A 27,656-nucleotide genomic window follows, 5' to 3' on the forward strand; every position below is an offset into this window, starting at 1 on the left:
TATGTCGTAGTGTGATCTTCCCAGCTCTCTATCCCAGTGTGACCTCCCCAGGTCTCTGTCCCAGTGTGATCTCCCCAGCTCTCTATCGCAGTGTGATCTCCCCAGCTCTCTGTCCCAGTGTGATCACCCCAGCTCTCTATCCCAGTGTGTTCTCCCCAGCTCTCTGTCCCAGTGTGATCTCCCCAGCTCTCTATCGCAGTGTGATCTCCCCAGCTCTCTATCCCAGTGTGATCTCCCCAGCTCTATGTCATTGTGTGATCTTCTCAGCTCTCTTTCCCAGTGTGACCTCCCCAGCCCTCTGTCCCAGTGTGATCTCCCCAGCTCTCTATCGCAGTGTGATCTCCCCAGCTCTCTGTCCCAGTGTGATCACCCCAGCTCTCTATCCCAGTGTGATCTCCCCAGCTCTCTGTCCCAATGTGATCTCCTCAGCACTCTATCGCAGTGTGATCTCCCCAGCTCTCTATCCCAGTGTGATCTCCCCAGCTCTCTATCCCAGTGTGATCTTCCCAGCTCTCTGTCCCAGTGTGAACTCCCCAGCTCTCTATCCCAGTGTGATCTCCCCAGCTCTCTGTCCCAGTGTGATCTCCTCAGCACTCTATCGCAGTGTGATCTCCCCAGGTCTCTATCCCAGTGTTATCTCCCCAGCTCTATGTCATAGTGTGATCTTCCCAGCTCTCTATCCCAGTGTGATCTCCTCAGCACTCTATCGCAGTGTGATCTCCCCAGCTCTCTATCCCAGTGTGATCTCCCCAGCTCTCTATCCCAGTGTGATCTTCCCAGCTCTGTGTCCCAGTGTGAACTCCCCAGCTCTCTATCCCAGTGTGATCTTCCCAGCTCTCTATCCCAGTGTGATCTCCCCAGCTCTGGAGCTCTCCGCCCCCCCGCCCCATCAGCATCTTGGCTTTGTCACCACCCCTCCTGTCTTCACAAGCCTCCTCTTTGACCTTTCTTCTGCCGCCCTCCTGACCCTCTTCCCTTTCTCCCCCCATTCAGCATCCAGCTCCTGGACAGTGTACTGAGATATGATTGGTGAGTGCCATAGCTGTTGTTGTTACCTCCGCCCTCTAAGGTTTCAATTGAATCATTCACCCGCCAGGTCGGGTGGGCACAAGTCCTTGAACATGGCAGTGCCACTCTGTACCCAGTACATGGAGGCACACGAGAGGAGTCTGGGTAGAACTTGCTCTCTGATTCCCCTCCTGCTTCAAGCGGAAGTATCTGCCGATCTAGCTGAGGTCGGCTAACTGAGCAGAGGCTGGGAACTGGAACGGGGAGCTTGTGGCCTACCTGGCTCAGCCCTACATAGGTCGGAGCCTTTCCCTTCTGTGCAATCGGGACAATGAGTAATTCATTTCTTTAATGAACTGTTTAGGGATCCTGAGTACATGCAGGTCCTTGTTATTATTGCCACTTACCACAGTCATGCCCTTTGAAAAAGAATCCAAATCTCGAGCACCTTCGGGTGCCACACAAATAATGTCTGTGATACCTTTGGTGGTGTTAATTAAAGCCAGGCACTCGTTGCAGGGGCATTTGCTGCTGTACATCACGGCATCCTTCAGATTCCTTTCAGACCTGGAGTGCAAACACAAAATAGAGCAAAATATTTACATTAGTTTTATTTGAAACTTAACTGGAGTGAGTTAACCACAGGAGAGTTATTGGCAGAATCTGAAATGAGGGTAAGCATCAAGATCACTCGAGCACAACAGACAGGGGTGAGATGTCCCTCATCACTGAGCCCATGATCTGAGCCACAATGAGACAGTGCTGTACCGACCCTGGGAGTGTTTGATGGGACAGTGTAGAGGGAGCTTTACTCTGTATCTAACCCGTGCTGTACCTGCCCTGGGAGTGTTTGATAGGACAGTGTAGAGGGAGCTTTACTCTGTATCTAACCCGTGCTGTACCTGCCCTGGGAGTGTTTGATGGGACAGTGTAGAGGGAGCTTTACTCTGTATCTAACCCATGCTGTACCTGCCCTGGGAGTGTTTGATGGGACAGTGTAGAGGGAGCTTTGCTCTGTATCTAACCCGTGCTGTACCTGCCCTGGGAGTGTTTGATGGGACAGTGTTGAGGGAGATTTACTCTGTATCTAACCCGTGCAGTATCTGTCCTGGGAGTGTTTGATGGACAGTGTAGAGGGACCTTTACTCTGTATCTAACCTGTGCTGTACCTGCCCTGGGAGTGTTTGATGGGACAGCGTAGAGGGAGCTTTACTCTGTATCTAACCCATGCTGTACCAACCCTGGGAGTGTTTGATGGGACAGTGTAGAGAGAGTTTTACTCTGTATCTAACCCGTGCTGTACCTGCCCTGGGAGTGTTTGATGGGACAGTGTAGAGGGAGCTTTATTCTGTATCTAACCCGTGCTGTACCTGCCCTGGGAGTGTTTCATGGGACAGTGTAGGGGGAGTTTTACTCTGTATCTAACCCGTGCAGTATCTGTCCTGGGAGTGTTTGATGGACAACGTAGAGGGAGCTTTACTCTGTATCTAACCCGTGCTGTACCTACCCTGGGAGTGTTTGATGGACAGCGTAGAGGGAGCTTTACTCTTTATCTAACCCATGCTGCACCTGCCCTGGGAGTGGCTGATGGACAGTGTAGAGGGAGCTTTACTCTGTATCTAACCCATGCTGTACCTGCCCTGGGAGTGTTTGATGGACAGTATAGAGGGAGCTTTACTCTGTATCTAACCTGCACTGTAACTGCCCTGGCAGTGTTTGATGGGACAGTGTAGAGGGAGCTTTACTCTGTATCTAACCCGTGCTGTACATGCCCTGGGAGTGTTTGATGGGACAGCGTAGAGGGAGCTTTACTCTGTATCGAACCTGTACTGTACCTGCCCTGGGAGTGTTTGATGGGACAGTGTAGGGGGTGCTTTACTCTGTATCTAACCAGTGCTGTACTTGCCCTGGGAGTGTTTGATGGGACAGCGTAGAGGGAGCTTTACTCTGTATCTAACCTGTGCTGTACCTGCCCTGGGAGTGTTTGATGGGACAGTGTAGAGTGAGCTTTATTCTGTATCTAACCTGTGCTGTACCTGCTCTGGGAGCGGTTGATGGGACAGTGTAGCGAGAGCTTTACTCTGTATCTAACCCGTGCTGTACCTGCCCTGGGAGTGTTTGATGGGACAGTGTAGAGTGAGCTTTACTCTGTATCTAACCCGTGCTGTACCTGCTCTGGGAGCGATTGATGGGACAGTGTAGCGGGTGTTATGTCCGTGTAATAATAAGAAAAGGACTGCAGAGAACGGTACAACAGGTGTTTACTCAACGTGGTTCAAACTGCAACTGAAACAACAGATTACTACTCAGCGTTATATACAGGTGTGGTCACTGCCGGTACTACAGTATACATGAGCTGTAGAAAGTAGTTACCCCGCTTAAAGGTACATACATTACAATTCCTCCCCTTTTAGATTAACAGTACCATAACACTCATTTAACAATTAAATATCAAACTAATTACAATTAACACTTTTAACATGCAACATTAGCTGAAAATAGTCTATTTATAAATTCAGTCTTTGGGGAGGCTTCCTGATCCTTTCTGGATAGCGCCTTTCCCGAGTGTCTTGCTCTTGGTGCGGAGGCGATTCTGGCCCCCTGTCGTCGGTTGGTTCATCAGCTTCCGATGCTACTGTTTCTGGGGTAGATTCTACCTGTACGTCGGGTTCATCACCAGGTACGTATGGGCGAGGCATGGGGTTGACTCGTTCCTGTGACTCTAGGATCTGGTCAGCATGGCGTCTCACGATGCTCTCCCCAACGTCCACTGTGTACATTAGTGGCCCCTGCCGTGTGCATATCGTTCCTGGTTGCCATTTCTCTGTTTGGTAGTTGCGGGCCAAGACTGGTTGCCCTACATTGAAGCTCCTTGTCGGCTTCTCATTGATGTGCTGGAATTGCTTACTCTCAACATCTCTTCGTACATTTGGTCTGAGCAAATCCAGACGAGATCTCAACCTTCGGTTAAAGAACATCATGGCCGGGGCCTGGTTGGTGACTGCATGTGTCGCATTTCTGTCGGCTAACAGGAAATTGTCCACCTTATGCTGCAGTGGAATGTCGTCATCGCACATGGCCTTTACTGCTTTTTTAAAGGTTTGTACGAACCTCTCAGCCAATCCATTTGTGGCTGGATGATACGGGGCGGATGTGTAATGTCTTACCCCATTCCTTTTCATAAAGCTTCGAAACTCTTCGGACACAAACTGTGGTCCATTATCAGAGCAAATCTGCTCTGGCAAGCCGTTCCTGGCAAAAATGGTCCGTAGGACTGCAATAGTTTTCTCCGTGGTGGTGGAGGACATTTTGATCACCTCAGGCCATTTCGAGTGCGCATCCACGGCTATTAAAAACATTGAGTCCATGAATGGACCAGCAAAATCAATATGCACCCGTTGCCATGGAGATGAGGGCCACTGCCATGGGTGTAGGGGGGCATGTGGTGGTGCATTTTGGACCTTCTGGCATCCTGAGCAGCTCTTTGTCAGGTCCTCGATTTGCTGATCGATCCCCGGCCACCACACATAAGCCCTAGCAAGGCTTTTCATTTTCACCCCTCCCAGATGACCTTCGTGAAGCTCATTGAGCACTCTCTCTCTTAACTTGGGTGGAATTACCACTCGGGATCCACACATCAAGGTCCCCTGGCATACTGACAGCTGTTCTCTTCAGGATGAGAATGCTGGCAACAGTGAGTAGCCATGGGCTGGCCATCCCTTCACCGTCAAATCATATACCCGAGAAAGTGTTGGGTCATTTCGGGTCTCCTTCTCTATACCAGCGTTAGTTACTGGCAAGCATTCAATTATAGTCGAATGAAATATTTCGACAGGATCCACTGCTGGTGCTTCCTCCGCAGTAGGCAGTGGCAGGCGTGATAGCCCATCAGCGTTTCCATGCTGTTTCGTGCCCTTATACTCGATTTCATACTGGTGCGCCCCTAGAAAAAGGGACCATCTTTGTAGCCGTTTCGCAGTCATCACCGGAACGCCCTTCTTTGGATTAAAGATGGAGACAAGTGGTTGGTGGTCAGTGAGCAAGGTGAACTTCTGCCCGTGCAGATAGTGATTGAACTTTTTCACTCCCCACACTAGGCTGAGGGCCTCCCTGTCAATCTGGGCGTAGTTACGCTCGGCTGAGGTTAGTGACCAAGATGCAAAGGCTACTGGCCTCTCCGAGCCATCCGGGAATTTGTGCGATAGCACCGCTCCAATGCCATAGGGTGATGCATCACACGCCAACCGAATTGGTAGTGCTGGGTTGAAATGAGCCAACACCTCTTTTGATGTGATCAATGCTTTGCTCTTCTGGAAAGCTCGTTTACATTCGTCACTCCACTTCCATGGTACCCCCGTTTGCAGTAGGGTGTTCAGTGGGTGTAGTACGGTAGACAAATTCGGCAAGAACTTATGGTAGTAGTTCACCAGCCCGAGGAACGGCCTCAGTTGTGACACATTTTCTGGTGCTGGAGCCTTGACTACTGCCTCAATCTTTTCAGGGGATTTATGTAACCCCTCTTTATCAATAACGTGGCCACAATACGAGATCTGCATCTGGAAAAACTCGCATTTGTGGCGATTAGCTCGGAGCCCATATTCCTTCAATCTAGTGAGCACCTGCTCCAGGTTGGCGAGGTGATCACTGTCATTTTCGCCCGTGACCAGGATGGCATCCAAATAACACTGGGTCCCTGGAATCCCTTGCAGGACTTGTTCCATTGCCCTTTGCCAAATAGCCGGAGCTGATGCTACCCTGAACACCAGCCGGTTGTATTGGTAGAGACCTTTATGAGTGTTGATCGTGAGGTACTGTTTCGAGGCTTCTTCTACCTCCATTTGCAGGTACGCCTGGGCCAGATCAATCTTAGTGAAGCGTTTCCCTCCAGATAGCGAGGCGAAAATATCTTCAATCCGCGGAAGCGGATATTGTACAGTGTGAAGGACTGGGTTCACTGTCACCTTAAAGTCCCCACAGATGCAAACCTTCTTTGGTTCCCCAGGCGTATTACTCAACGACCTCTTCATTACAAGAACGATGGGTGTAGCCCACTCGCTCCAGTCCACTTTGGACAGTACTCCTGAACATTCCAAACCTTCCAGCTCTGCTTCGGCGGCTGGGCGGATCGCATAAGGTACCGGTCTGACCTTAAAAAACTTTGGCCTTGCATTTTCCTCTATTTTGATCGTCACTGTTATGCCTTTTAGTGTTCCGAGTCCCTGCTGGAACACTTCTTGTGCGTCAGTTAGCATTTTTGACAATCATCCAGGTGTGACGTCGTCATCCTTTTTGGCATCTACAGTCAGTGCTTGTATTGAATGCCAATCTAGCTGTATCTTCCGGATCCATTCACATCCTAGTAGTGGTGGTCCTCCATCTGGCAATACATATAGGTCCATTTTTGGTGTTTCGCTGCCGTTATATATAACGTTCACCCTTATTTTTCCTTTGCGGTAGACTTTTTGCCTCGTGTACGTCTTCAAGACAATCTTTGTATCTCTCAAGGGTATATGTGAGAATAGCCGCTTGTAGTCCCTTCGGTTTATGACTGTTAGGGCTGATCCTGTGTCCAATTCCATTTTCACTTGGACTCCTGCTATCTTGAGCGTGACCCAGATAGTTTGGTGATCCTCCGTTTTGATCACATTATGTAGTTTCAGACAACCCAGCTCCTTGCTTCCGGAGTCTGTATCACTCTTCTGTTCGTCTGAACTACACTCCATCACCTTATGTACCTTCTTGTACTTCTCCTGTGGAGATTTCTTGCTGCTGGTTTTCTTTCCCGACCTGCAGACTCTTGCTATGTGTCTTACTTTTCCACACTGTCTGCACACTTTGTCCTTGAACCAGCAATCATTATGGTCGTGTGTTGTTCTACCGCAGCGATAGCACTTCACTGTTCCGTATGACATTTCATTTGTGCCATATTCTTGCGGTCTCCATTGTATCTCTGCAGCGCCCCGTGCTGCTGCTTCATGTGATACTGCAATGCTGAAAGCCTTGTCCAGCGTAAGATCATTTTCTGATAGAAGCCGTTTCTGGGTTCCTTCACTTTGAAGCCCACACACAAACTTGTCCCTTAAAGCATCTGCTAGTCCTGTTCCAAACTGGCAGTGTTTCGATAGCTTGCGCAGTTCCGTTAAATACTCAGCATTACTTTCATCTTTATGCTGGTTCCTTTTGTGAAACTTAAATCTTTCTGCTATCAGCAGCGGTGTGGGGTTTAAGTGGTCCTGTAGGATTGACACTATGTTTTCATAATCCTTTTCTACTGGCTTCTCTGGGGTTACTAGGTTTCGTAGTAAGCCATACGTTTTTGCACCCATTGAATTCAACAATACCAGCGCTTTCTTGTCATCTGGCACTTCATTCGCCTTGTAGTACACTTCTATGCGTTCGACATATGTCATCCAATCTTCGACTTCATTGTTGAACGCTGTGATACTGCCACTCTTCGGCATTTTTGGGTGTGGTTAGACTGGCTTAAAATGGCATCTCCCGCGCTTTCCTTTCTTCCCCGCTGCGGCTTAAAATGGCGCCTCCCGCGCTGCTGCCAACGCCGCTCTCGGTGGTCCTCGTGGCAAATGGCGATGCCCTGTGGGTTTCGTGCGCTGCTCCTGCGCTGCTGCCAACGCCGCTCCCTGCGGTCCTCGTGGCAATGGCAGCGCCTTGCATTTTCCTGCGCGCCTCTCTCCCCCGTTGACGCTGCTCGGCCCTTGACCACCAGCTGCGCTCTGCTCTCTCTCGCCTCTCTCCCCCGTTGACGCCGCTCGGTCCTGAACACCGGCTGCGCCCTGTGCGCTCTGCCCTCTCTCTCTCCCCCGTTGACGCTGCTCGGCCTTTTTCTGTGCCGCTCGGTTGGGCTCTAGCCCATCGCTGTCCGGGAAGGGTCTGCGCAGTACCTGTTGCCAGCCCGTTTCGCTGGACCACCGTGACTGGAAAGCCAAGCCTGGCTCTCGACAGCCTCCCCTGCGATGCTCAAATCTCCGCTGGATGACTGGGCGGTTGCCCGTGGTCGACGCCCGTGCTTCTGGACTCGACCTTCTTCCACTGTTCTCCAGGAGCGAATCCCTGGGAGGTGATGCAGAGTTGCAGGTAGGTTCGAACTTGCTCGTCGCCACTGTTATGTCCGTGTAATAATAAGAAAAGGACTGCAGAGAACGGTACAACAGGTGTTTACTCAACGTGGTTCAAACTGCAACTGAAACAACAGATTACTACTCAGCGTTATATACAGGTGTGGTCACTGCCGGTACTACAGTATACATGAGCTGTAGAAAGTAGTTCCCCCCTTAAAGGTACATACATTACAGCGGGAGCTTTACTCTCTATCTAACTTGTGCTGTACCTGCCCAGGCAGTGTTTGATGGGACAGTGTCGAGTGAGCCCTATATCCAGTCCCCCTAATCTTCTCTAGTAATTTCCCATGTGGTGCATGTCAGAGGCTTTCCTAAAGTCCATTTACACAACACTCACTGCATTTCTCCATCGACCATGTCTGTTACCTCCTCAAAGAATTCTATTAGGTTTGTCCCAAAATATGTTATAGAATTAGCTAGTAAGTTTGATGACTGTTGTACATAGGCATGTGTATGGTGATTTAGTTATTAGACTAGTCATCTAGAGGCCTGGACGAATAATCCAGAGAACATGCCCCAATATTAATAAAGGAACATAGGAACAGGAGTAGGCCATTTAGCCCCTCAAGCCTGTTTTACCATTCAATGAGATCATGGCTGATCTGTGACCTATCTCCATGGGGCTTTTGCTCCATATCCCTTAATACCTTTGGTTAACAAAAGTCTATCAATTGATTAAGCACCAATTGCCATTTACGGAAGAGAGTTCCAAACTTCTACCACCCCTTGTGTGTAGAAGTATTTCCTAATTTCACTCCTCAATGGTCTGGCTCTAATTCCTAGACTATGGCCCCTAATCCTAGATGCCCCAACCAGAGGAAATAGTTTCCCTCTATCTACCCTATCAGTTTCTCTTAATATCTTGAAAACTTCGATCAAATCACCCCTTAACCTTCTAAATTATAGGGAATACAACCCTAATTTGTGTAATTGTAATCTCTCTCATAATTTAACCGCTGGAGTCCGGGTATCATTCTGGTAAATCTACACTGCACTCCCTCCAAGGCCAATATATCCTTCCTAAGGTGTGGTGCCCAGAACTGCTCACAGTGCTCCAGGTGTGGTCTAACCAGGGCTTTGTACAGCTGTAACATAACTTCTACCCCCTTGTATTCTAGTCCTCTAGATATTAAGGCCAGCATTCCATTAGCCTTTTTGATTATTTTCTATACCTGTTCATGACATTTTAATGATCTATGTACCTGGACCCCCAAGTCTCTTTGGGCCTCCACTGTTTTTAGCCTTTCACCATTTAGAAAGTACCCTGTTCGATCCTTTTTAAGTCCAAAGTGGATGACCTCACATTTGTCTACATTGAAATCCATTTTCCACAGTTTTGCCCATTCACTTAATCTGTCGATATCCCTCTGTAATTTTATGCTCTATCCACACTGCCTACAATGCCGCCTGTCTTTGTGTCATCAGTAAATTTGGATATGTGGCTTTCTATCTCATCATCTAAGTCGTTAATAAATACAGTGAATAGTTGAGGCCCCAACAGGGATCCCTGTGGGACACCACTAGTCACATCCTGCCAATTAGAGTACCTGCCCATTATCCCTATTCTCTGTCTCCTGCCGCTCAGCCAATTTCCTAACCAGGTCAATAATTTGCCTTTAATTCCATGGGCTTCAACTTTAGTTAACAGTCTCTTATATGGGACTTTATCAAATGCCTTCTGGAAGTACATATAAATAACATCCATAGACATTTCCCCATCCACTACTTTAGTCACCTCCTCAAAAAATTCTATCAGGTTTGTCAGGCATGGCCGACCTTTCACAAATCCATGCTGGCTCTCTCTGATCAACTCAAATTTTTTGAGGTGTTCAGTCACCCGATCCTTAATTATAGACCATAACAATTTCCCAACAACTAACTGGTCTATAATTCTATAATATGTACTCTGGGTGGGGGACTTCAATGTCCATCACCAAGAGTGGCTCAGTAGCACCATTACTGACTGGCTGAGTTCTGAAGGACACAGCTGCCAGACTGGGTCTGCGGCTTTCGGATGTGACGTTAAACCGAGGCTCCGTCTGCTCTCTCAGGTGGGTGTAAAAGATCCCATGGCACTATTTTGAAGAAGAGCAGGGGAGTTATTCCCGGTTTCCTGGCCAATATTTATCCCTCAATCAACATCACTAAAAAACAAATTATCTGGTCATTATCACATTGCTGTTTGTGGGAGCTTGCTGTGCGCAAATTGGCTGCCATGTTTCCTACATTACAACAGTGACTGCACTTCAAAAAGTACTTAATTGGCTGTAAAGCACTTTGGGACATCCGGTGGTCGTGAAAGGCGCTATATAAATGCAAGTTTTTCTTTCTTACAACGGGTCGCTGATCTCCACCAAGCTGGTCTACAGCAGAGTAGTAGCAGTGATGTGGCACTAGCCCAGGAGAGGGATGATGGTGAAAGGGGACATGGAAGTGGGAACTCCACTTAAAGAGCTCCCACTTCTCACCCGTTGCCCCCCCACCCTCACCCCCACATCAGCCAGTACCCGACACGCTACCTCGTCTCCCGAAGGGCAAGTCTGCCCCTGCACAGGTGTAGGTGGAGCAGTCTTTGGCTGGGCCCTCAGGGGCTCTGAAACTCAGAAGGTGTAGCAGTTAGGGCAGGGATCTGAGCAGCCTGCCTCTACTCCTGCTGAAACCACAAGGGATGCACCACATAGAAGCACCAGGAAGCGTAAGTTAAAGCTATTGTAATTCACCAAGGGTATGCACATGGATGTTTGACAAAATGTTACGTTGTTAAATTTCCTTTTTTTATAACAACACATAAAATTAATGATTAGCACCACTTCCACAGCCTGCCCATTATTGCATTCCGAGTTTCAACTCGCCCTTTCACTTGTTTCACGATGGCACCCATTGGGTGGATGTGCGATGGGTGGATGCATGGTTGAAGGATTGTTTAGTGCAAAGTGGGGGTTGGGTCGGGGGTTGGTGCTGGTGGTGAGAGCGGGCCGGAGGATTTCATTTGTGATGTTTTCCTACGTGAGTCACCACTCGCTCAACCTTTGCGATATTAGGGCATCCCTGGCATTCCGGGCAGCAATGTACGTGGCTGGTCTGGTGATGGGTGTCCCAGCTTCATATTCATTCTCCTCATTGGAAGAGGCCTGATGAGCGCCTTCGTCCTCCGCCACCTGTAACTCTCTCTGCTGTGCAATGTTATTCAGAATGCAGCACGCCACTATCATTCTGGACACCCTCGCTGGTGAGTACTGAAGGGTGCCTCCAGACCTATCTAGGCATCTTCAACATTCTGATGGCTTGCTTGCTGACACACCTGGTGGTCATGTGGCTCTCGATGTAACACTCCTGCGCCTCATTGGTGGGGTTCCTTAAAGGTTTCATAAGCTAAGTTTGAAGGGGGTATCCATTGTCTCCTCCAAGCCATCCATTAAATCTGGTTCCTGGAACGAAAAGATCTGGAATGTTGGTCTGCCGCAGTATGAAAGCATCATGACAGCTCCCCGGAAATCTGGCACACACCTGCCTGACCCTCTTCTTGTGGTTCCACACCCGCTGCACATTGACGCAATAATATCCCTTGCAGTTGATGAAAACTCCTGGTTGCTGTGAAGGTGCTCGGATTGCCACGAGTGTGCAATTGCTGGAAACCTGTACCTGTGGGAATCCAGCCAGAGAGGTGAACCCGAGTGCTCACTCATTCTGGCTGTTGACATCACATGGCAAGTTCACATAACTCCAGCGCTGCCAATCAAGCCATCCATCACCTGCCTTTTGCATTTATGTGCAGCGGACTGCGAGACCCCCAAGTTGTCTCAGGTAATGCCCTGGAAGGTACCAGAGGCAAAAACATTGAGGGTGGTGGTGACTTTCACAGCCACTGGTAACGTGTGGCCACCCGGTCCGGCTAACAGTACGGCATTTTCTAGGAGACTGCAGATGTCTGCGACCACCTGACATGACAATCTGAGCCTCCCAAAGCACTGCTCCGCTGAGGTCACGGAAGGTGAGACTTTGCCTGTAAACCCTGTTACGTGGGTAGTGCCTCTTATGACCTCAACCGTCCACCTTCCTCCTGTGCACAACTCTCTCCTGTGCGCAACTCTCTCCTGTGCGCAACTCTCTCCTGTGTGCAACTCTCTCCTGTGTGCAACTCTCTCCTGTGCGCAACTCTCTCCTGTGTGCAACTCTCTCCTGTGCACACCTCTCTCCTGTGCACAACTCTCTCCTGTGCGCAACTCTCTCCTGTGCACACCTCTCTCCTGTGCGCAACTCTCTCCTGTGCACAGCTCTCTCCTGTGCGCAACTCTCTCCTGTGCGCAACTCTCTCCTGTGCGCAACTCTCTCCTGTGTGCAACTCTCTCCTGTGTGCAACTCTCTCCTGTGCACAACTCTCTCCTGTGCACAACTCTCCCCTGTGCACACCTCTCTCCTGTGCACACCTCTCTCCTGTGCACACCTCTCTCCTGTGCACAACTCTCTCCTGTGCGCAACTCTCTCCTGTGCGCAACTCTCTCCTGTGTGCAACTCTCTCCTGTGCACACCTCTCTCCTGTGCACAACTCTCTCCTGTGCGCAACTCTCTCCTGTACGCAACTCTCTCCTGTGCGCAACTCTCTCCTGTGTGCAACTCTCTCCTGTGCACACCTCTCTCCTGTGCACAACTCTCTCCTGTGCGCAACTCTCTCCTGTGCACACCACTCTCCTGTGCGCAACTCTCTCCTGTGCACAGCTCTCTCCTGTGCACACCTCTCTCCTGTGCACACCTCTCTCCTGTGCACACCTCTCTCCTGTGCACACCTCTCTCCTGTGCACAACTCTCTCCTGTGCACACCTCTCTCCTGTGCGCAACTCTCTCCTGTGCGCAACTCTCTCCTGTGCGCAACTCTCTCCTGTGCGCAACTCTATCCTGTGCACAACTCTCTCCTGTGCGCACCTCTCTCCTGTGCGCAACTCTCTCCTGTGCACAGCTCTCTCCTGTGCGCAACTCTCTCCTGTGCGCAACTCTCTCCTGTGCGCAACTCTCTCCTGTGCGCAACTCTCTCCTGTGTACAACTCTCTCCTGTGTACAACTCTCTCCTGTGCACAACTCTCTCCTGTGCGCAACTCTCTCCTGTGTACAACTCTCCTGTGCACCTCTCCCCTGTGTGCAACACTCTCCTGTGCACACCTCTCTCCTGTGCGCAACTCTCTCCTGTGCGCAACTCTCTCCTGTGCACAACTCTATCCTGTGCGCAACTCTCTCCTGTGCGCAACTCTCTCCTGTGCGCAACTCTCTCCTGTGCACAACTCTCTCCTGTGACCCCCTCTCTCCTGTGACCCCCTCTCTCCTGTGCACCTCTCTCCTGTGCACCTCTCTCCTGTGCACACCTCTCTCAAGTGCGCAACTCTCTCCTGTGCACAACTCTCTCCTGTGCGCAACTCTCTCCTGTGCGCAACTCTCTCCTGTGCGCAACTCTCTCTTGTGCGCAACTCTCTCCTGTGCACACCTCTCTCCTGTGCGCAACTCTCTCCTGTGCGCAACTCTCTCCTGTGCGCAACTCTCTCCTGTGCGCAACTCTCTCCTGTGCACACCTCTCTCCTGTGCGCAACTCTCTCCTGTGCGCAACTCTCTCCTGTGCGCAACTCTCTCCTGTGCACAACTCTCTCCTGTGCGCAACTCTCTCTTGTGCGCAACTCTCTCCTGTGCGCAACTCTCTCCTGTGCGCAACTCTCTCCTGTGCACAACTCTCTCTTGTGCGCAACCCTCTCCTGTGCACACCTCTCTCCTGTGCGCAACTCTCTCCTGTACGCAACTCTCTCCTGTGCGCAATTCTCTCCTGTGCGCAACTCTCTCCTGTGCGCAACTCTCTCCTGTGCGCAATTCTCTCCTGTGCGCAACTCTCTCCTGTGCGCAACTCTCTCCTGTGCCCCCCTCTCTCCTGTGCACCTCTCTCCTGTGCCCCTCTCCCCTGTGCCCCTCTCCCCTCTGCACTTCTCCCCTGTGCACCTCTCTCCTGTGCACCTCTCTCCTGTGCACCTCTCCCCTGTGCCCCTCTCCCCTGTGCCCCTCTCCCCTGTGCCCCTCTCTCCTGTGCACCTCTCTCCTGTGCCCCTCTCCCCTGTGCCCCTCTCCCCTCTGCACTTCTCCCCTGTGCACCTCTCTCCTGTGCACCTCTCTCCTGTGCACCTCTCCCCTGTGCCCCTCTCCCCTGTGCCCCTCTCCCCTGTGCACCTCTCCCCTGTGCCCCTCTCCCCTGTGCCCCTCTCCCCTGTGCACCTCTCTCTTGTGCACCTCTCCCCTGTGCACCTCTCCCCTGTGCCCCTCTCCCCTGTGCACCTCTCCCCTCTGCACCTCTCTCCTGTGCCCCTCTCCCCTGTGCACCTCTCCCCTGTGCACCTCTCCCCTGTGCACCTCTCCCCTGTGCCCCTCTCCCCTGTGCACCTCTCTCTTGTGCACCTCTCCCCTGTGCCCCTCTCCCCTGTGCCCCTCTCCCCTGTGCCCCTCTCCCCTGTGCCCCTCTCCCCTGTGCACCTCTCCCCTGTGCACCTCTCCCCTGTGCACCTCTCTCCTGTGCACCTCTCTCCTGTGCTCCTCTCCCCTGTGCACCTCTCCCCTGTGCCCCTCTCCCCTGTGCACCTCTCCCCTGTGCACCGCTCTCCTGTGCACCTCTCCCCTGTGCACCTCTCCCCTGTGCACCTGTCCCCTGTGCACCGCTCTCCTGTGCTCCTCTCCCCTGTGCACCTCTCCCCTATTTAGTATGAGCATATTCAGTTTGCTCTGGCCTAGTAAAGCAAGCACATGGACTAGCAACTCATCGTTTCTGTCCTTTATTTGTTCTATCCACATAATTTGGCAATGAGGATGTGATCCCAATGCCATTTTTGGGACCATAGAATGACACTGTTCAACCTTCGAGTGGAAAAATTTAAGGTGAATTTGTGACACCTAAATTGAATTTATTGCGATGTTTTACTGTTAATGCTGATGCAGAATTGTCTGTTCTTCATCTTCGTGTGTAGGTATACACAGTAACAGCAGCGTTGATTCTCACAGGTACACAGGCAGCGTGCTGAGTCTCTGTTCGACAGGATCAGGACAATCCTGGCCGCGCTTACGGGATTCATCGGAAGCCTCGGCATGTATGACCGAGCTCACGAACCATTCAGTTCTTACATTGAGCGGATGGAGATGTTTTTTTAAGGCCAATAACATTATTGAGACCGAAGGTGCAGATGAGAATGTTCAAGCTCAAAATCAAGTAATTCGTGAACAGAAGAAAGCAATTTTTCTAACGGAGATTGGGCAAGATGTCTACAGCACGTTGAAAAACCTACTCGCGCCAAGGAAAGTGAAGGATGCAGCGTTTGAAGACATTGTTGAGAAACTTGAGGACCATTTCGACCCTAAGTCGTTAGAAATATAATCATAGAATCACAGAACAGTTACATTCGGCCATTCGGCCCGTTGAGCCCGTGCCGGCTCTCTGCAAGAGCACTTCAGCTAGTCCCACTCCCCTGCCCTTTCCCCGGAGCCCTGCAACATTTTTTTCCTTAAGGTACTTTTCCAATTCCCTTTTGAAAACCACGATTGAATCTGCCTCCACCGCCCTTTCACGCAGTACATTCCAGATCCAAACCACTCGCTGCGTAAATTTTTTTTTCCTCATGTCGCCTTTGGTTCATTTGCCAATCACCTTAAATCTGTGTCCTCTGGTTCTCGACCCTTCCGCCAATGGGAACAGTTTCTCTCTACTCTGTCTAGACCCCTCATGATTTTGAACACCTCCATCAAATCTCCTCTCAATCTTCTCTGCTCTAAGGAGAACAAGCCCAGCTTCTCCAGTCTATCCACGTAACTGAAGTCCCTCATCCCTGGAACCATTCTTGTAAATTTTTTCTGCACTCTCTCTAAGGCCTTCACATCCTTCCTAAAATGCAGTGCCCAGAATTCGACACAATACTCCAGTTGAGGCCGAACCAGTGTTTTATAAAGGTTCAATCTGCCCTGCCACCTTCGACGATTTGTGCACATATACCCCCAGGTCTCTCTGTTCATGCACCCACTTTAGAATTGTACCCTCTAGTTTATATTGCCTCCCCTCATTGTTGCTACCAAAATGTATCAGTTCACACTTTTCTGCATTAAATTTAATCTGCCACGTGTCTACCCATTTCACCAGACTATCTGTGTCCTCTTGAAGTCTATCACTATCCTCCTCACTGTTCACTATACTTCCAAGTTTTGTGTCATCTGCAATTTTTGAAATCGTGCCCTGTTTTCACAAGTCCAAGTCATTAATATATATCAAAAAAAGCAGTGGTCCTAGTACCGATCCCCAGGGAACACCACTGTATACCTTCCTCTAGTCCGAAAAACAACTGTTCACCACTACTCTGTTTCCTGTCACTTAGCCAATTTCATATCCATGCTGCCACTGTCCCTTTTATTCCATGGACTTCAACTTTGCTGGCAAGCCTATTATGTGGCACTTTATCAAATGCGTTTTGGAAGTCCATAGCAAAGAGCTATAAGTTTGGTACCAGAAACCAAAAACAAAGTGAAACCATCACTGAGTACATTGTAGCTCTTAAGAACCTGTCTTTGCATTGCAACTTCAGCACATTTTTGGATCGTGCGTTGCGAGATATGTTTGTGTGTGGACTGGCGGATGAGCGTACACAGTCCAAGTTACTGAACACTCCGAACCTAACGTTTGACATAGCATGAAAAATTGCCCTATCTATGGAGATGGTGTTTAAGAATGCTAGGGAGCTCTGTAAAACTCAATGGCCTAGAAATTGGGTATAGCCCCGCTTGAGGCGTTAGAACTGGCGATGCGCAAAGTTTATAGCCAGACGAAACTTATCGCCGCCTGGCGCGATATTGGGTTGCATCGCCCCCAAAGGGGATTGAGGCGCTAAATCAGCCGTTGCACGGTGCTCTTAAGGCGCAAAAGGTCAGGCGCTACTCAATATCGACGCGGACGGGCGCAGCGCAGGTGAACTCAATTACGGGAAAGCACGAGACCTACAGGCGCTGGCCGGCTCTTAAAGGGGCGGGTCAGTCAGACTGAGCTTCAACACCCAACGCCCTGTAGGCCTCAGATTCGGCGCTCGCCCTTGTCTGGCGTTAGAAACTTGTGCATTATGGAGAAGGTTAGGCAGAGAGCAGAGCGCTTCAGCACTGAGGCTCTGGACCACTTGGTGGCTGCAGTTGAACACCGTCGAGAGGTCCTGTATCCGGATAATGGCAAGAGGCCAAATCAGAAGGCTTATCGACGATCTTGGAGGGAGGTTGCTGTGAGGGTGAATTCCAGCAGCATGGCGACCAGGACCCCTGTTCAGTGCAGGAAGAAATTCAACGACCTCACACGGATCGTTAGGGTGAGTGGTGGTTTACCAAACTTGTGCTTCCCTCCATCTGCAGCTGACTTCGGGCACCCTGCTGCAATGATGCGCCAATGGCCATCTGTCAGTATGCACCCATGGCCCTTTCTGGCCACACACATGGACAGATGTCTCAAGGCCTCATGTAAGGGCTCTTGCACCATGGGGGGCATGCGATGAGATCTCAAGGCCTCATGTAAGGGCTCTTGCACCATGGGGGGCATGCGATGAGGTCTCAAGGCCTCATGTAACAGAACCTCCCCTTCTTTCCCCTGCAGTCCAAGATGGCACAGATTAGAAAGGAGCAGCGTCGAACCGGTGGCGGACCTGCACAAGTGGTCACTCTCGCGGATCTGGAGGAGAGAGTGCACCAGATACTTGGAGGACGTCTGTCTGGTCCAGTGACCACTGCATCTGCCGACCCCATTACCGACAGCGAGGGTAAGACTCTCACCTTTTCCACCAGTTGCCTTCCACTTGGTCCCCCCGCCAGCATGCATCCTCAGTGTGCAGCCATGTCAGAGCCTTGCCGCAATCTGGCATGCCTTTCAGCAAACCTGTCCTTTTGCTAAAGCCACTCTTCCACCTCCCACTTTCAGATGAAGCAGCACCAACTCGGGCTCAACGCGCTGAAGCTGCCAGTGCCAGTGCCACCGGAGGCGAGGACCAGGAGGAATCTGGACCAGCCGTTGCAGAATCCGGGGAGCGGAGACATCTGCAGACTGGGGATAGCAGTCCCCTGGAGGGGAGGGGGGGTGGCTCTGAGGATGACCCAGTTGCCGGACCAAGCGGCATGGAGCAACGCAGGGGGGATAGGCAAGTTCGGCCACCGTCTCCCCACAGGTCGTCATGACTGCTGTACAGAGTGCAGATGAGGTCCGTCGCCCTCCAAACAAGCTCCCATTCCGATGCCAGTTGGCCAAAAGGCTTTTAGGTGTAGTGGTGCAAGTGCTTCGGACAGGGTTGAAGGTACCAAGTACTGTAAAGCTCAAATCCCAGAACTCCGCTCCACATTAGCTTGCCAACTCTCTCTAGCAGCGAGCGCAATGAGCAGGCCAAGTGGCAGAATATTCTGCAGTAGAGCTGTCCCCTTTAAATAGCGCCCCCCTACTCCGAGAAGGGCCTGTTAGCCCTCCCTCGAACTGTCACTAATAGCACTGGGCGCTAAGGCTCCGGGCGCCACCCAATATGCGCTCAGGCGCTCCTAAAAGGCGTTGCACATTGAAATGACGTCATGAGCTGCTTGCGCTCGCGGGCACGCGCAAACACTTAGCGCAGGCGCTAAATGTATAGTCAATATCTGAGTTGGCGCTATCTTCATAGCGTCCGCCCCAACATAGCGCTTCGCCCCAATTCTAGGTCTCTTTAGGTGCTCAGCGCCGGCGCTACCAGCCCAATTTCTAGGCCAATGACTAGTGCAGCTGAGGTCTGCAGTCATAAAACCACCGCCAAACCTAAAGCTGTGAGACTGGGTCAAAACATATCGGTGAGAGCAGTTCAGCGAATTGTTATCGCTGCAATGGAAATCACTCACCACAGTCCTGCCAATACAGAAATGCAAAGTGTTTTCACTGCCAGAAGCAAGGCCATATTTCAACAGCTTGCAGAGCTAGATCTGAAGCAGGAAGTAAGAACCATTCTAGTGACAATGCAAAGCAGCGACAACAAAAGGGAAGAGTTCACAATATTGAAGTGAGCACACCTGATGTTGAAGAACTAGGTATCTACAGTATCTATGCCACTAGCGGCAACGCCAGCAGTCGTGAGAAAGACTTCCGTACAAAACTTTTGATCAATGAGCAATATATTGATATGTGTATTGACACGGCTGCGGACTGCTGTATCATGAGTAAGGACACATATGAGAGTAAGTTTAATCAAATACCACTTACAAACAGTACCGTAGGATTAAAAACCTACTCGGGAGAAATCCTAGAGACATGTGGAATTGACATACAAAACGCAATCGCAGATGCCTAGTCCAGGTTGCCACATGAAGACTCTATTTTCACGCTAGGTGCAGTTGACAAAGACTTTCCCATGAATGCAACTGAGATTGCAGATGAGACTCAAAAGGACTCAGTACTGAAAAGAGTGAATGAAAACATTTTACAATTTATATAAATGACTTGGATGAAGGGACCGAAGATATGGTTGCTAAATTTGCTGATGACACAATGATAGGTAGGAATGTAAATTGTGAAGAGAACAGAAGGAGGCTACAAAGGGATACAGATATGTTAAGTGAGTGGGCAAAGATCCGGCAAATGGAGTATAATGTGGGAAAATGTGAAGTTGTCCATTTTGGCAGGAAGAATAAAAAGTAAACATATTATCTAAATGGTTAGAGATTGCAGAGCTCTGAGACACAGAGGGACCTGGGTGTCCTAGTGCATGAATCACAAGGTTAGTATGCAGGTACAACAAGTAATTAGGAAAGCTAATAGAATGTTATTGTTTATTGCGAGGGGAATTGAATACAAAAATAAGGAGGTTATGCTTGAGTTATACAGGGCATTGGTGAGACCACCTCTGGAGTACTGTGTACAGTATTGGTCTCTTTATTTAAGGAAGGATGTAAATGTGTTGGAAGCAGTTCAGAGAAGGTTTACTAGACTAATACCTGGAATGGGTGGGTTGTCTTATGAGGAAAGGTTGGACAGGCTAGGCTTGTATCCGCTGGAGTTTAGAAGAGTAAGAAGTGACTTGATTGAAACATATAAGATCCTGAGGGGTATTGACAGGGTGGATGTGGAGAGGATGTTTCTTTTTGTGGGAGAATCTAGAACTAGGGGTCTGTAGTGGTTCGTGTAGATCGCCACTAAATAAGAGAGTTTGACTTCGACGAACTATCAACAAGTTGTTTATTTACAGGAACAGACTAATTACAGCAGGTAAGATAGCAGGTAAGATGGCTGACTGTAGGAGCACCATGGTGTAGGTCTTGTCCCAGCGGGGACTCCACGAGGACTGAGTTCGCAGTCCTGTGGAGAGCGTGATGACGTCATCACGCTCTGCTGTGTGTTCCCGCGCTTTGGGCATCACGTGACCGCGTCGTGACGTCAGCACGTTCGCGTGCGCTTAGGCGGTCACGTGACCTGCGCCGTTGCATCGGTGCATCTCCCCGGTACGGAGGCTGGCCGTTGAGGCCGAGGTCGCGAAGCCAGGCTGTGCCGGTGCTTGCCGCGGGAGCGGGAGATCGCGTCGCTCCCGTCGGCTGGCCGATGCGGCCGAAGTTGCGGTAGGCCGGGCTGTGCCGGCGGCCGTCTTGGAAGACCGAGTCGGGCCGGCGGCCGGCACGCATGTGTCACGTGATGCATGACGTCAGCGCGTTAGGTCGCCTCTTAAAGGGGCAATGGCCCAACAGGTAAGTTAAAGGGGCAACAGCCTCAACAGGTAAGTTATACATACATAAGTAAGTTAAGTACATACAGTTAGGTAAGTTAAAGGGAATTATGTGTCTCAATGTAAGGGACAAACAGTGGTACCGCCACATAGGCCCCCCCAGAATTCGCTTTAACGAAAGTCCAAGGATGAGATGGTCTGACGAGCTGGTGGTCACGGCGGTCGTGCTGTCTCGACTTGGTAGGCGAGGTATGAAGATGCTGCTAGTGAGCGGATCCTTACACGCGTCGTGGCAAATAAAACGTATCCGTCAGGCGAAGGACCGTGGAGACGTGCGAAACAGCAGGCCTTGTCAGAGTGACGGGCAGGTTGGGCGGACGCGGGCGATGTCTCCGTTGGCTGGTGAGCGAAACCTTCGGGAGGCTGGAACGCACGGAACGGTGCGTGCCATAGTGCTACGACGTGAACACAACGGCGGGTGAAGAGTTGCTGCGTTGATCAGTGATCGGTGAGGCTAGCAACTTTCACGTGGCTGATCGCGGCCGCAGGATGCCCGTTGGACCCGTCCTCTGTGTGCAGCTTCAGTCGACGTTTGCGTTTGTTAAAGGGGAAACTGGAGAAAGGGTGGCAACGGTCCAGGTTGTTGTTGCTTTCAGGAGGGGTTAACTCTGCCTGGAGGGCGGCAACACTTGTAACAGTTGTAAATTTAGGAGAAAACAGCCGGGAGGGCGGCACGCTTTTTGTTCACGCCGAATCGTGTAGTAGGTAACACAACCAACAGGCTGAAGGGCTGGTGCGTCGTCGGCGGAGAAGGAGTCGTCGGTGTTCACGAGGGATGGGTCCTCGTGCGCGAGGAGTGCGTCCTCGTGTTTTGCGGGGGTGAGTCCTCGTGGTATCCCCGCGGGGCGCACTCCGATCTTGTGGGCCCGAACATGCTGTACCCCGCGCTTGGAGAGATGTATACTTGCTGTTGCTTTGGATGTAGAGGCGGACGATCCGTGTGGTGATAGAAGAGTCGAATACGGAGACCGTGAGCACGTGCGTGGTCTGTGCCGCATCGATGTTCTCGGCGAACAGGGCTTCTACCTGCATAAAGCACGAGGGAGACCGTGGCTCCCTGGATTGCGGTAGCGACAGCAGAACGGCTGATGCTTCCATAGCGTGCTTCGTTTGTGAAAGACGTTCACAAACCCACCAATTGTAGCGCTGGTGGATGACGGTTGCCGTTGGTCGTGCTCTACCTCTGTGACATCGTTCATGAAAAACGGGCTCACCTCCAAGCTGCGCTTCCGTTGCGAAGACGTTCGCAAGGACGGGGTCGCTTTTGGTGGAATCGGTTTTAGGCGGTTGCTGTTCCGTGGTTGTTCGTCGGTTGTGCGTTGGTCGTCTTGAGTGAAGACGAGGTTCAGGCACGCATTGCTACCGTGAAAATCGTTCACGGGTTCACCAATTGTAGCATTGGAATTGATGAGCTCCCGGACTCACGTCGTGGGGTCACCAATGTAGCGGTTCGTGTAGATCGCCACTAAATAAGAGAGTTTGACTTCGACGAACTATCAACAAGTTGTTTATTTACAGGAACAGGCTAATTACAGCAGGTAAGATAGCAGGTAAGATGGCTGACTGTAGGAGCACCGTGGTGTAGGTCTTGTCCTAGCGGGGACTCCACGAGGAATGAGTTTGCAGTCCTGTGGAGAGCGTGATGACGTCATCATGCTCTGCTGTGTGTTCCCGCGCTTTGGGCGTCACGTGACCGCGTCGTGACGTCAGCACGTTCGCGTGCGCTTAGGCGGTCACGTGACCTGCGCCGTTGCATCGGTGCATCTCCCCGGTACGGAGGCTGGCCGTTGAGGCCGAGGTCGCGAAGCCAGGCTGTGCTGGTGCTTGCCGCGGGAGCGGGAGATCGCGTTGCTCCCGTCGGCTGACCGATGCGGCCAAAGTTGCGGTAGGCCGGGCTGTGCCGGCGGCCGTCTTGGAAGACCGAGTCGGGCCGGCGGCCGGCGCGCATGTGTCACGTGATGCATGACGTCAGCGCGTTAGGTCGCCTCTTAAAGGGGCAGTGGCCCAACAGGTAAGTTAAAGGGGCAACAGCCCCAACAGGTAAGTTATACATACATAAGTAAGTTAAGTACATACAGTTAGGTAAGTTAAAGGGAATTATGTGTCTCAATGTAAGGGACAACCAGTGGTACCGCCACAGGTCACTGTTTAAAAATAAGGGATCGCCCATTTAAGACAGAGATGAGGAGAATTTTTTTTTCTCAGAGGGCTCTTCCTCAGAGGGCAGTGGAAGCAGAGTCTTTGAATATTTTTAAGGCAGAGGTAGATAGATTCTTGATAAGCAAGTGTGGGTGAAAGATTATCGGGGGTAGGTGGGAATGTGGAGTAATCAGATCAGGCATGATCTTATTGAATGGTGGAGCAGGCTCGAGGGGCCGAGTGGCCTACTCCTGCTCCTAATTCGTATGTTCGTATGTAAAACACCTTGAATGGATGGACCGATCAGTGTATGGATACAGAATTGAAACCATTCCATAACTGTCGGACTGAATTGTCCTGTGAGCAAGATTGTATCTAGTGGGGAAACAGAGTGGTGGTACCTACTTCACTGAAATAGAATTCTGGCCGAACTTCATACTGAACATCCAGGGATCGTCAGTATGAAATCAATTGCAAGAAGGTTTGCTTACTGGCCTGGATTGGACAGTGATCTTGAACCACTTGATCATGAACACATACATGAGTTTGACTCAATTCAGACTTCAGTAATTGAAGTACCAGGTTCAAACAAATCTGAGATAGAAACAGGATCATCTTTGAATTCGGAACCAAAACAAAACAGCCCGAAATTGGTTGAACAACAAAACCTTCTGTAAGAGATCAGGAAGGCTCCACAAACCTGTTATTAAACTGGATTTGTAGTGCATCTAAAATAAAAAAAGACAGGAGTTTTTGTTATGTGGTACAGGTAATGCTGGGAAAGGTGGGACAAGTTTTGTTGTATTTGAGAGGGGAATACATAGATTTTTTAAAAGGGGAAAGAAGTGTAATGTATTATCACAAGGTTTAGTATGAGCATGCTCAGTTCTCTCTGGCCTAGTAAAGCAAGCACACGGACTAGCAACTAACCGTCTGTCTGTCTTTCATTTGTTCTACCCACATATATTACACCGTTCTCTCCTGTGCCCCTCTCCCCTGTGCACCTCTCTCCTGTGCACCTCTCCCCTGTGCACCTCTCCCCTGTGCACCTCCCCCCTGTGCACCTCTCCCCTGTGCCCCTCTCTCCTGTGCACCTCTCCCCTGTGCACCTCTCTCCTGTGCACCTCTCCCCTGTGCCCCTCTCCCCTGTGCACCTCTCCCCTGTGCACCTCCCACCTGTGCACCTCCCACCTGTGCACCTCTCCCCTGTGCCCCTCTCCCCTGTGCACCTCTCTCCTGTGCCCCTCTCTCCTGTGCCCCTCTCTCCTCTGCCCCTCTTTCCTGTGCATTTCCCTCCTGTGCACCTCCCTCCTGTGCATCTCGCTCCTCTCCCCTGTGCACCTCTCCACTGTGAACCTCTCCCCTGTGCACCTCTGTCCTGTGCTCCTCTCCCCTGTGCTCCTCTCTCCTGTGCACCTCTCCCCTGTGCTCCTCTCCCCTGTGCTCCTCTCCCCTGTGCACCTCTCTCCTGTGCTCCTCTCCCCTGTGCACCTCTCCCCTGTGCACCTCTCTCCTGTGCACCTCTCTCCTGTGCTCCTCTCTCCTGTGCTCCTCTCTCCTGTGCACCTCTCCCCTGTGCTCCTCTCTCCTGTGCCCCTCTCTCCTGTGCACCTCTCTCCTGTGCACCTCTCTCCTGTGCTCCTCTCTCCTGTGCTCCTCTCTCCTGTGCTCCTCTCTCCTGTGCACCTCTCCCCTGTGCTCCTCTCCCCTGTGCCCCTCTCCCCTGTGCACCTCTCCCCTGTGCTCCTCTCCCCTGTGCTCCTCTCCCCTGTGCCCCTCTCTCCTGTGCTCCTCTCTCCTGTGCTCCTCTCTCCTGTGCCCCTGTCCCCTGTGCACCTCTCTCCTGTGCACCTCTCTCCTGTGCTCCTCTCTCCTGTGCTCCTCTCTCCTATGCCCCTCTCTCCTGTGCTCCTCTCCCCTGTGCTCCTCTCCCCTGTGCACCTCTCTCCTGTGCTCCTCTCCCCTGTGCTCCTCTCCCCTGTGCTCCTCTCTCCTGTGCTCCTCTCTCCTGTGCACCTCTCCCCTGTGCTCCTCTCTCCCGTGCCCCTCTCTCCTGTGCTCCTCTCCCCTGTGCTCCTCTCCCCTGTGCACCTCTCTCCTGTGCTCCTCTCCCCTGTGCTCCTCTCCCCTGTGCTCCTCTCCCCTGTGCACCTCTCTCCTGTGCTCCTCTCCCCTGTGCTCCTCTCCCCTGTGCACCTCTCTCCTGTGCTCCTCTCCCCTGTGCTCCTCTCTCCTGTGCTCCTCTCCCCTGTGCACCTCTCTCCTGTGCTCCTCTCTCCTGTGCTCCTCTCTCCTGTGCTCCTCTCTCCTGTGCACCTCTCCCCTGTGCTCCTCTCTCATGTGTAAGGTTCGCAAGAATTTCGGAAAATTTCTACAACCCCCGAAGATTTTTTTTTTGATTAAAGTAAACCTGGGTGGAATATACCTTAAAAACCCAGGGTATCAAAATGGCTGTCAGGCCTTGTGGTAGAAGACAAAGGCAGCCTGCCTGAATATCTCCCATCGCTGGCTGACAAAACGATTTGAAAACACCAGTCTGTGTGAATATGTTGAAGTACTTGAAACTGTCAATCAACTGCAGTTTAGGAAGTTTCACACACAGGACAAAGGGTTGTTTGTTTATAAGCCCTCTACAATGTTGACTCAAGGGCTTAAGTACTTAAAGCTGTCAATCAGTTGCGGTTGGGCGGTGACCACAGGACAGTGGATTGTTTACAAACCACTTGAGTGCTGTTGACTGAAAACTTAAGGATTCAGTGAGACATTTCAAACTGGTCGCAAACCAGTTAAAATGAATGGGTAACACATTCAAACCCATTACAGTCAATGGGGACAGTTCGGTCCCTTTTGTATAGCCCAGATACATCCAGATTTGGGCGCAAAGACAACGGCTCCCAATGGGTTATAAAGATAGCCCCTCAGGAAGCCATTCTGTCTCTCTGCCGCCTCACCTCCGTGCCCTGCCTACCAGGGGAACAGCTCAACAACCCGCCCAAAGAAGTGGAATACCAGCAGTTACTTTTGAATTACTGGGGTATCTCTACTTCGGGGCGGTGAAGAATCCAAGACAGACCGCAGGGGCACGGAGCAGGTGTTTACTGGTGAGCATAAAACTTTCTGGCCCTTTACAAGGCAACCTAGATAGGTATTAGGGGTGGGAATTAAAGGGGGATTTTGTTAAATTGTAATTTTAGTCAATTTTCCCTCGATGTGTCCGTTTTTCCTCCCCTATTGTGTGCTGTATTAAGCAAAGGTGTTCTGTATTAAGCAAAGGTGTGCTGTATTAAGCAAAGGTGTGCTGTATTAAGCAAAGGTGTGCTGTATTAAGTATAGGTGTGCTGTATTCACTATCATTTTCATTATTTTCAATTTATTCTTTATTTCAATAAATACTGGTCTTCTTTGCACCGAACTATTAGTCTCGTTTTGTCTACATCGCTACTGAAATAAGTCCGGCAGTCAGAACCAGAAAGGGGAGCGATTCGAAACCGCACGGGGCTCTGGAGCATCTCAGATACTTCTGACTGGCCAGAGACAATAATCCCATTACACCAAAAACACCCCCTTTATTTTCTACAAAATGGCAACCACGGCAGGACCATCGGCGACAGTATGTGATGTAGCAGACGGTGGTCTGGGTCTGGAGAGAGCAGCATTTATTGGTTTTCTTTTTATCTCACTGATCTGTTTGTGGTTAGGTTCCCGCAAGCTTAGGGAAGTTAGAGCAGAGATTTGGGATAGGGAAATGGAGATTGAAGAATACCAGGCCAAGATAGAGTGCCTGGTGGACCAGCTTAGTGAGGGCGAAAGCCACACGAGGTACGAATTAGAGTACCTGAAGTGCCTAGTTGCAGAGACCAAAGAGCAATGAGATGAGGGTGCGGGAGGAAAACGCCCGCCTCATACAAGAAGTAAAAGAGCAGGAGGAAAAGGTTAGGGAGGTAAAGTCAACGTATAAGCTGGCCTGTGACCAAGGGCTTGAGGAAGCAGATCATGGCCCCTGTAGGGAAGAGATAGAAAGCTTGAATATGGCTTTAAAGAGGGCAAAGGAGATGATATGTCTTATCAGCCCAAAGGCAGGTCAGTCGGGCTTTACCGGCAACCCAAATAGAACCGTCCCACAGGCAACACCCAGAACAAGGTTGGTCAGGGAATCAGAGGTCCCACGACCACCACCCACAGCTCCGAGAAACATGAGGGGTATCGAGACGCCCTAACCCAAGGAAAAAGTCCATGAGGTTAAACCTGGGAGCCAGAGTAAGAAAGAGTGGCACCAGGAGGGGAACCGTCCCTCCCAGGCTAGGTTAAATTGTTATTGGTGCGGGAAAGACGGTCACTGGAGAAAAGACTGTAAGAACCCCTGGAAGGATAACAAGGGAAAGGATCCCACAGCTCCAGCCCAAAAGGCAGGGCCAGATATCCCTCCCGCAGCGATTGAGTCATTTTTACAGTCCCTACGATCTCTCCTCCTGGCCAGCCAGGGAAAAATAGCTGCCACCACCGGTGCTGTAGTTCCCTCGGCCCCCTCTGCCACCCCACTATGACTAGAGCCCGCGCAGCCTGTCTACCTGTGTGACCTCCGGTATGATGGATGGAAGAAACCACTTGTACA

The 27,656-nt window shown here is 50.9% G+C and overlaps 1 protein-coding gene across 1 annotated transcript in view; it reads right to left on the reverse strand.

The window, feature by feature from the left end:
* Window positions 1-27,656, reverse strand: part of LOC147105950 (uncharacterized) — a gene marked incomplete at its 5' end in the record, with an annotated part of 367,623 nt that overhangs the window by 91,924 nt on the left and 248,043 nt on the right. The window contains one exon of the mRNA XM_086009773.1: window positions 1,416-1,575. Coding sequence (XP_085865899.1) covers window positions 1,416-1,575 — 160 coding nt within the window. The remainder of the gene's footprint in view (window positions 1-1,415; window positions 1,576-27,656) is intronic.

Source organism: Somniosus microcephalus, chromosome 16, assembly GCF_052327205.1.
Source record: "Somniosus microcephalus isolate GS21.2 chromosome 16, FLI_Smic_1.0, whole genome shotgun sequence".
Classification (NCBI taxonomy): Eukaryota; Metazoa; Chordata; class Chondrichthyes; order Squaliformes; family Somniosidae; genus Somniosus; species Somniosus microcephalus.